Source organism: Atractosteus spatula, chromosome 18 (assembly GCF_055471065.1).
Source record: "Atractosteus spatula isolate fAtrSpa1 chromosome 18, fAtrSpa1.hap1, whole genome shotgun sequence".
Lineage (NCBI taxonomy): Eukaryota > Metazoa > Chordata > Actinopteri > Semionotiformes > Lepisosteidae > Atractosteus > Atractosteus spatula.
Window position 1 is genome coordinate 5,558,170 of NC_142723.1, and position 10,695 is coordinate 5,568,864.

General features: G+C 46.3%; 1 protein-coding gene across 1 annotated transcript in view; it reads right to left on the reverse strand.

The window, feature by feature from the left end:
• Window positions 1-10,695, reverse strand: part of slc5a10 (solute carrier family 5 member 10) — a 42,213-nt gene extending 31,518 nt beyond the window's left edge. The window contains exons 1-5 of the mRNA XM_088936332.1: window positions 10,535-10,695; window positions 7,433-7,504; window positions 6,683-6,787; window positions 5,040-5,099; window positions 3,090-3,194 (exon numbers count right to left, since the gene is read on the reverse strand). Coding sequence (XP_088792458.1) covers window positions 3,090-3,194; window positions 5,040-5,099; window positions 6,683-6,787; window positions 7,433-7,504; window positions 10,535-10,645 — 453 coding nt within the window. The 5' untranslated portion in view covers window positions 10,646-10,695. The remainder of the gene's footprint in view (window positions 1-3,089; window positions 3,195-5,039; window positions 5,100-6,682; window positions 6,788-7,432; window positions 7,505-10,534) is intronic.

Genomic DNA, 10,695 nt, shown 5'->3' on the forward strand with positions numbered 1-10,695 from the left:
GGTTATCTTGTTTCGAACATAAAAGAGCTTGAACAGAACGATGCCTGTATCCGTTTCATTTTTACTGTTACGGCCATATACATTGACGATATCCACTCATGGCTTGCACTGGAGAGAGCATATGATTTTGTTCCAGGTACACTCAGGAGACCCTATATTTGTGAAAAAAACAAACCAGCTTCTGCTGTTGTCCCCCTACTCTGAAGGGAACTGAAGCACTGTCACCTGAGGTATAGGATCTGAATGCTCTGTGCAGTGATACTCTGAGATCTCCTGAGTCTAGGAGGGCCCAAGACTGGGGAGTTTTTCAGGGGTTGTGGAATAATGAGGCAGTTCTGATTGGTGGGTTGTGTGGAGACCTGGCTCATTCCGTCCCGGTAATTCTATCACTGTGAGAACAACTTTTTTTTTAAAACAAAAAAATGCAGTGCAGTACAGCATATTGCCACAGGTGAAAGGAGGAGAGGAGAAAACGGAAAGGCACGAGGGGCCCTTCAGTCTATCCAACCTGTTGGTCAGTTAGGAGTCAATTGATCCAAAGATCTGATGCCGCTGTTTTGTGAAATAAACCAGGGTATCAGCTCCAGCATCATGGCTGGATAGCTTGTTCCATACCCCCACAACCTTTTGTGTAAACGTCCCGTTCTCAGTTTTACAAGCAATTTCCTGGTAATCTACACTTGTGTCGTCTGGCTCAAGTTCCACCGTTCAGTCGAAAGGATCCCACAGAGTTCGTTGTGTCACATTCTGAGGTAATTAAACGCAAGGTCTTCCCTTTGCTGACATTGAAATGAGAAGCACTGGCAAGGACGAAGTGAAAAGGTCAGACACACCTGGCCCTACATCTGCTATGTGGATTTGACTCATTAGTTAGGAGTCTAACATCTCCATTTCCTGCTAGGGTTCATTTCCAGCACAAATTGCAGAACTTGCTAATCGTGCATGACATCTAGGAGATCAGCATTTACAGTACATTGGGAAATCCTAATACCTAAGGAGGCTTTCAAATTTACTTAGCAATTTAATACTTGCCTTTTCTTGTCTTTCCTCCAAAGTGCTGTTTTTCCCGTGTTGGCGTGTCTGCACCCCACGCATATTAGGCACACCCAGAGCAGTGAACAACACAGGCAGTAAGATTAATAATAACTTCCTAGCTGAATTTAAATAGAGATTATCTGCTGTAGTCAGACAGACAATTCAGACATTGTTCTACAGCTTACAGGCCAGCGTGAACGTTTTTTTTTTGTATGAACGCACAATATAATTTTGCCCTGCATTTTACAGCTACAAATATCAACATACAGAATCACTCTTGGCACCCTGAAATCACAGCGGAAGAGATGGACTGCACCCTGCTGTTGGACGACCCTGGATGATAGGTACAGCTGATGGAAAGATGACTGGGCCTGTTAGCTAGAGTGTAAATGTAACTGCGCACTTGCAAGACCGCTGAGCTGTACTGTCAGGGTGGGGCATCTGTCAGCCGGCTTTACAGCTGAGCTAACACGCCAAACAAACTCATTCGTCGCCAAAAACAAAAACACTCACTACCGGAAACTGTCCCAGCTCCAGTCATTCCCCTTCGGGAACAGTCGCCCACCATCACGTTATTCCTGATTTACCACAGTGCTTTGCTCCAGCTACAGCATTGGGACGAATATCAAAACTGCCATCATTGCTTTACTCCCTATCCAGGATGGGACATACTGTAACAGTGCTGTAAAAAGGTCTAGATTCATGCTTGTTCAGAAATATTTACATGCCAGTATTTATGAATAAATGTCATTAAAAACACTAGGTTTATTAGTATTCTTTTGAAGACCACCCCCCAGTCTCTTGGGCCTCTGAGGCCGACAAGTATTGTTCTGGATCGCCATGGAAACCCTACCGTGTCAGGGCGGACCAAGGAGAGCTGCCAGGCTTAACTGTCTACTGATTACTTCCCGATCACAAATGGTGTTTGGCTTCTGTTTGTCTCGGCCACTGAAACAAAGCGCAGGGTGACTAACCGCTGTTGACCCCAGTCACCAAGACAGCGCCTGGGGAGCAAGCGACTAACTGTCATGCCACAACAAACGCACACCCCACAGGCTTCTCGTCTGCTGTTAATTCACTGACGGAGGCTGCCTCTTAGCTTAGCATTGTTTATCATGTTGTCCCCTGGAAGGTTGTGCATTAAACAAGTATGTTCCAATTTGTGTGCCTTTACCCCGCCTGGTTTTCACCTGAGAACGTTCCTCTTTGATTTCAAATCATAAAACCGTCTGTTGTCTGCAACGCCTCATTCTTTATTCGCCAGCTGAGACAGGTGGAGTGACAACTGACAACACCACACATCTGCAGGACAGCGGTCACCTGCAGGGGTCAGTGCTGTGGAGCCAGCCACAGCAACGCTACCAGACATCCATCACTGGGGCTGCTCTCCCATCCATCCAGGATATTTATGGACAGGTGGTGCTTGAGGAAAGCTCTATGCATCATCAAAGACACCACACACTCCAGCTACAGACTGTTTGACCCTCTACCATCTGGGAAACGGTACCGGAGCATTCAGGCCCTGAGTACCAGACTGAGAGACAGTTTTTACTCCCGCACTATCAAACTATTAAACTCCCAGCCTCTCTCACCTACGATCTGAACCTCACAGTGCCTTCTCTCTTTATCAAAACTCAAACACACATTGAAATCTACCTCTACCTCATATCAAGAAGCACACCCCCCATAATTTTCTATCCTTTATTTCATTCTGTTGAATGTATGATTTTGCACATCTGATGTTGTTTTTGCACATTATCTGTTTCCTTTTGTTGTTTTGCACATTGCCTGTTGTTTTGCACACAGCCTGTTGTCTCTGTCTTTCTTTTCTTATACAATTGTATTGGGCTTTTTTTTGTACTGCTTACTGTCTGAGAGCTAGCTCAATAGCATTTCGTTATACCATATACCTGTGTATGAGCATAATGACAAACTTGAACACACCCCCGGCCACAGATGTGCTCGGCTCCTGGCCTCAGACCGCTAGCGGCACAGCTCCTGGCCAAAGCGAAGGGTTTTTACCCAGAGAACCCTGCCGCGGAGACCGTGCTCACCGAGATCTTGGTGAAGACGGACAGCAGCAGCGATAGGGCCGACAGATACATCCGGATCCTCTCTCCCCCGAAGCGCCTCCCCAAGTACTCCGGCATGGTGACGATCTGCACGCAAGGAAGTAGAGAACAGCGCGTCAGCTTTTACCACGCAGCAGGCCAGCAGTGTGGAGCAGCGGTCAGGCTTCTGGACTCATAGATGACAGAGTAGAGGAGTTTAGGGCCATATGTATGTGTACATTGGAATTCCTATTCTCGCCAATCTCTCAGGACATGCACAGTACAGCAGACAATACAGTGTAACAGTACATTACAAAACGGTACATAATAAACAGAGATAGGACGTACAGGCAACGAACAACCAGAACAACAAAAATACCTGGTAGAGAACAATACATGGTATCCCAAGTCAAAAGTGCAATAGTTCAGAGGGGCATTGAGTTCTGAGGCAACTATACAGTGAGCTGTTCATCACACACCCTGCCGTAGGGTAGAAGCCGTTTCTCAAGCCTAGTGGTCTGCGCTATAACAATAATAATCGCTTACACTTATATAGCGCTTTCCTGGACATTCCACTCAAAGTGCTTTACAGGTAATGGGGACTCCCCTCCACCACCACCAGTGTGCAGCCCCACCTGGATGATGCGACGGCAGCCATAGTGCACCAGAACGCTCCCCACACATCAGCTATCAGTGGGGAGGAGAGCAGAGTGATGATGCCAGTTCATAGATGGGGATTATTAGGAGGCCATGATCGGTAAGGGCCAATGGGAAATTTGGCCAGGACGCCGGGGTTACACCCCTACTCTTTTCGAGAAACGCCCTGGGATTTTTAATGACCACAGAGAGTCACGACCTCGGTTTTACGTCTCATCCGAAAAACGGCTCCCGTTTACAGTATAGTGTCCCCCTCACTGTACTGGGGCATCAGGACCCACATGGATCGCAGGGTGAGCGCCCCCTGCTGGCCCCACTAACACCTCTTCCAGCAGCAACCTTAGTTTTTCCCAGGAGGTCTCCCATCCAATGGGAGGTGGTGGTGGTGAACCCTTCATAACTGGAAGGTTGTGGGTTTGAATCCCAGGTGAGAGAGACACTGCTGTTGTACCCTTGGCAGAGGTACATTATAGGCAGCTGGATTGCTCCAGTAAAAATACCCATCTGAATAAAAAGCTATGCAAATGGAAGTCGCTTTTGCTAAAAGCTTCAGCGCCTTTTTGCCCACCTTTCAAGCCTTTCCTTTCCCTGCACAGCAGAAACACGCTCAAGCAACCCAGAGAATAGGGTTTACATGTGGAGAGGGCTTACAAACTCAACTCATGAGCATCATTCATTTTAAACAGCTCCCCTTATCGAGGAAGGATGTACAAGGCTAGATCATTCTAAATATTAACCCCTTTCTCTCTTTTCAGCCAAAGCTGTTGGTATAAAGCAGACAACTCACATCCTCCCCCAGTGAAGAGCACAGTCATTCTGCACCAGCAACCCCGCTGCCCAGCGGATCAGACGGAGGAGTGAGAAAACTGCTTCATCACAGCAAATTACATGACTCACCTTAGGCTGATAACAGCATTTCATTAAGCTCCAAAAGGTTAATTAACTGTTATTAAATCCGCGCACTAACCAAAACTCATTTTCTACTGTTTTTTTTTCCTTCTCTAAGAAGCATTTCCATCACGCATTGAAAGTGAATCAGCACTAGACCGGAATGTGCAACGAGTTAAGGTCAAGATCGAAACAAACGTTCAAACCGGTGTGGATAAGCGCTTACTCGAATTTAAGCGACATGAAGAACTAAACTAATACTAAGCAGAGAAGAAAAGCCCCCTTCTGCCAACACTGTCCCCGATTTCCCGGCTGACTCGCGGAGCCGGGACAGCCCAGGATTTCGGGAGCGCACGGCGGGGGCCGATCAGGATCACGCCGGAGCTGTGGGGGAGACGCCACACTCACCCCGGAGGAGACGTACACGGGGACAAACACCCACGCCAGCGCCAGCAGCACATAGGTGGCCTGTGACAATGACAAGAAGACAAGTATACGAGCTGAAAAACCGGATCTCTTAACGCTTATTACAACGTGCCATCTTCTATTTAGTTACGCATTTCAATGCTCTTAGCTTTCGGGGGTTAGGGTGCCCCCCAACACTCCCCACCTTTCCATAATCTGACAAAAAAAAAAGCAATTTGAAAAATCATTGTAATGTTAATAAGGCGCTAAGAGCAGGATTAACAGTTCCTTAAAATCCACCAGTGCCTTCTTATTAATAAGAAAACGTTTAACACTGAGGAGGTACATGTCTTCGGGTGATATTTTGCCAGGGTTTGCTCTGAACCCCCTGCTCTATCGTACCGTGTTAATGTCAGGGCTATGACCGGAGAGCATTAGACTGCAGGAGGAGACTGGGGCTCGGAAGGAGTTAATGAGGCTGGCCAGCACGACAAACGAACCCTGTCCTGCCTTTCTCAAAAAGCATGTTTTCCTATTTGTCTTTCCAGCAAACGCCCGCGAGTGTCACCCCATTCATTCCCACGGTCCAACCCGCAATGAGTATAACACGGCGCTCACTGCCCTCTGCTGGGCATTGTTAGAAGTGCGAGTGCCAAGTTTCATCTTTATGCTTCATTTTTTAAAAAATAATTATAATAATTAATAATTGCTTACACTTATATAGCGCTTTTCTGGACACATCCACTCAAAGCGCTTTACAGGTAATGGGGACTCCCCTCCACCACCACCAATGTGCAGCCCCCACCTGGATGATGCGACGGCAGCCATAGTGCGCCAGAACGCTCCCCACACACCAGCTCTCAGTGGGGAGGAGAGCAGAGTGATGAAGCCAGTTCATAGATGGGGATTATTAGGAGGCCATGATTTGTAAGGGCCAATGGGAAATTTGGCCAGGACGCCGGGGTTACACCCCTACTCTTTTCGAGAAACGCCCTGGGATTTTTAATGACCACAGAGAGTCAGGACCTCGGTTTTACGTCTCATCCGAAGGACGGCGCCTGTTTACAGTATAGTGTCCCCGTCACTATACTGGGGCATTAGGACCCACATGGACTGCAGGGTGAGCGCCCCCTGCTGGCCCCACTAACACCTCTTAGCTGCTCACATCCGAAAGTGAGTAATTCCTCCACAGCTGTTGTGCAACCTCTTCCTTTGGCTGTTTTGAAGGAAACGTTAAATCACACCAGTTTAGTGGCTGAATTATTACAGAACTGACAGTTCCTGTCACACAGACAGGAAGGGCATGGCAGAGTGGGGAAGTCCAGAACAGCTGCAGTCTGGGACAGCAACCCTGATCCTAGACTGCAGCACTGGTTTTTATCCACTCTTAGATTTGAACTGATCAGGAGAATAGAGTCAGATCAGCTTGCTTTTCTAGCTGCTGATCACAAGATGACTCTAAAATTTGGTACTTCATGACCCGGGGTGTGTAACCCTACCCGAGAGAGTTTCAAGCACCATTCTTCCAGAAATGGGGGGGAAGAGAAAACACCAGATTCTCGTGTCGTTCAAGAATCAACTCGGCGGCGCCGCTTGTCCATTTTTCATCGATTCCTCCGGGAGCGAGAACAATCTGTGCGACTTACGTTCCACTCGAACCCGGCCACCGCGATGCCCCCCGCGGCCCCGGTGCCGGCCAGCCCGATGAAGAGTCCCGAGCCCTCGCTGCTGGCAAAGAGAGACGCCCCAATCTGAGGAGAGAGGGACGGCACAGCCACATGGCCTTACACAGACAGACAGACAGACAGGGAGAGAAACAGCTCGCCCGCAGCGTAGCAGTCGGAGCCATTTCAGGTTTTCTGCGCAGCAGGGTGCAGTTCTCGGAGGTCACGTCGAGTGCTAGGCTCTTCAATGCTTCCTAAAGTCTGTTTTCGCCCATTTGTGCGTGTACAGACGGGAGCAGAACTGAAAAGCCGGCACACATTCGCTTTTCACTGCGATCATGACCATTTCTGCCGTAGCCTGCAACTCATAAAATCTGAAATTTCATAAAACCGCTCTAAAAAGGGCGTCTTATCTCTTGCTTGAGTAGTGTTATGACAAACATCACACAACACTGCATTCCAGGAGCGCATAGCTACAGACTGATACTGCTACCCTTATACAGAAAGACTAGGGAAACACTGGATCATTCTACAGTTTGTTGTAAGTTAAGACAGGGTGAGATGTAAATGTACACAGACGTGGGAACTCTGTCTCAACTGTGTGTGTGTGTGCGTGTTTAAACAAGGCAGATAGCACAATGTGCCTGGGAGAGTGTGATTTGGCAGTCCACAAATGCAAAGGCTCTGTCCACAAATGCATGCTTTTTAAAGTACACCCACAGCACAACTCACCGGCCACCATGCCATGTCTCTCCCGGCCAGGAAGTACCCACTGAGCGTGTTCCTGCTGACCCTGCAGGAGGACTGACAGGGCAAAGGTCATGAGCAGCAGGCCATTGCAGGTACATCCTCAAGAACCCCACCGCAGGGTATCCCCCTGTACTTCCTTAATGGACCCCAAGGAGCAGAACAACCAGATTCCCGTTATTCCAAATATGTTTAACTATGACAATCTGAAGTTTCAGAAGGAAACTTGCATTTTTAAATCTAACAAATAGTTAAGTTAACATCTTTGGCAAGAACAAAGCACCCATTTTCATCACGTGGTCAAAGCTGAACTGTGAACTAGTTTAGTTTAGCATACAGAGGGCTCTGGGCTTTGTTGGAACTGCTTTGCCGTGGTTTACATCTCATATAATAGAGCAGGTCTTCAAACTGGGCATTACAGCTCGTCAGTAAGGCAGTCATGTCTGGTGTCGTTCATCTCATACTTCACAGGAATTATTACTTTATTCCTGACGAAGCAATAATTTCCATACGAGTTCCCGTTCATATGAAACCTGGCGTTAATCAAGGACTAGCCACCACTACTGAAAAATTCGCAACATTTTTTCATATCGGCCCTCCAAAGACCAAAGTTATGCTGACTGACTCGCCTTTGCAACTGTGTCAATCTAGGCATGACTGTTGGAGATGTTGGAATAAATCCAAGTATAGTTACTCAAATCAGGTGTTTTGGTGTCATCTCTATTCCAGATTTTGCATTTAAAGTTGATGCTTGCAATGCTATGAGGAATTCTTTTTTTTTTAATTTCCATCACATTGCTCGTATCCATTCATGCCCCTCGGAAGATAAAGTTGAAAAGCTCATGCAAGCTTTGTCCTTTTACTGGTTAGACTGTTGCAAGGCCATGTTTTCTGGTGTATTCAAACATGCTGTAAGTTCCACTATAAGAACTCCGCTGTTCGGATTTGAAGTACAATTAAAATACCAGAGCACATTTCACCTGTTCCAGCTTGCGTGCATCGGCTCCCTGTTAATTTCAAAATACAATTCAAACTGCTTCTGAGGATCCTGAGAAGGCTGAAAGGTTTGGCTCTTGACTGCATCATTCAGCTGTTAACCCCACGTTTACTTCGATGCTGTTTGGTTATTTGGACTCTGGTGCTCTTTCAGTTTAGAATATTAGATTTAGAACAGGAGGATTATTTACATCCACAAAAATGTGGAATCTCTCAGCCAATATGAGTTACTGTAAGTTAGTCAGCACTTTTGAAATGTCGTCTTTAAACTCCCCTTTATACATTATCTTGTCATTTCTTAATTTACTTGTCATCTGTAAATACCTTTATTGTTTTTCCCCCAATGTCCTTTTACTGTGAAGTGCCTTTACATGCTCACGGAGGCCCTGTACAGAATAAAGATTAGCATGAAATGTCATAGGGGCACATTTGCGCTGAGTTTGTGTGTCTGTGTCTGACCGTCTTAAGATTCCTGTTCTTAATGTTTCTGACGTTGGAACCTGAGTCCCCCTCGTTCTTCCTGGTGTCTGGTATTTCTCACACAAAGCGCCAGAGGAATGCAGAGCACTCAGTGGTACAGTCGAGCATGTGCCCCAGAATGATGCCTTTCTGGTATATCTGCAGGCTGGCCTCCCAATGCGAGAAAGCATGCAAGGAAGAATTCGTTCACCTGTATCTGATTCCACAGTGTGGCATTTACATTTTTCTTTAAAAAAAAATGGGTCTAGACAACATAATCAGTGATTGTGTAAGACTCCTGACAAGACAGACTGCCTCTTAGTCATTAGAAGGATGGTAAGTGTGCAAATGAAGATCGCTGGCCAAAGGCTTGTGCATCACTGCTGAGGTTAGAGAGTTTTTGACATACTTAAATCAAATTATGACATGCTGCGTCTTCCTCAAACTGACTCCTCCCTGTGGTTTTGCTTCAAGCATCAACAGAGGAGGAATTCTTTTCATCCCACTGCTTAAAGCTGTACCGACAGGCATCATTTCGGCTCAGTGTGACTCACTTCACATTTCAGTTTAATCTCTGCCCCCAGTCAGGCTGCGATTCTCAGAAAACTCAGAAGCACACCGAGATCCTTCCATTTTCTTTAAACAAGAATACCCATCTAACATTTCTTCAAATTACGAAAGCAAGTTGAGTAACTGCCCTGCAGAAAAAAAAAACCTAGTACAGACTGCTTTCAATCCACCATTGTGTGCTCATCAGCCAGTAAAACCACAATTTCATTGCCAGCTACTGCTGCTGCACGCTGTACTGTTGTGCATTTGATAAATAAACTTTGATTTGATTTGATTTGAAGGGGTAGCAGTTAGGAAGCCAAAGGAGAATTTATGATTTATACAAAAGCCAAACTACATCGCCATGATTAAAAACAGCAGTAAAAAAAAAAGACTTTCACAAGAACTATGACCCCCAGTTATCTCGGAATGTCTGCGTGGTTAATCTGCAGTTACCTGCGACACTTGGGTATCCATGAAAAAGCGGAATAATTTCAGTAGGTGAAAAAATGCTGGTTGCTGGGTCATTACAACCGATAGCCCAAAAGCATGGCCAGCAAAAAGTAAGGATTGTTTAAACCGGGCGTGAAAGGGTCATCACGTCCCTGGTACAGTATGTTGTTAAACAGAAATTAATTTCACAGAAATGAGGTACAAGCATAGAGTAAAACTATATGGGTCAAACAGACTTAGGAACTGTCACAGTTTAGCAATAGCAGAGATGGTTACAAGCCTCCAAATTCAAAAGTCAGTCTGAACACTGCATAATGACATGGGCACATTTCTGCTAAGGTCGTGATCATACTATTCATGGGATTCTTAATAGAGCAGAAATATTTTGACAATTATTTTTTCCCACCTAAACCCAGTTGTCCAAGAGCTGGTGTTTTCTAGCCTGATCTAAACATTTTGCTGTCGGAGCTTTTTAAATCTCTGGAAGCAGATTTTCCGTTTCTAGTACCTGTATCGGCATGAGGACGTTGGGCACAAAACCTGGACAAAAGCCTAATAACGTCTCCTGTTTTTGTAAAACAGACCGGCGGCCAACAATTTGCTCCGAGAAGAACAAGAGAAGGATCTTACCCAGATGCCCACGGCCACGTTGAGCAGGAAATAGGCCCCGATGACGATGATGTCGGAGATGCTGAAGGACTGGGACAGGGCAAAGAAGGTCGTGGTGGAGTTGGAGTCCATGTCTGCTCTCTTGCGGATCCCCAACCGGTCTGGACACCGAGACCGCAGGC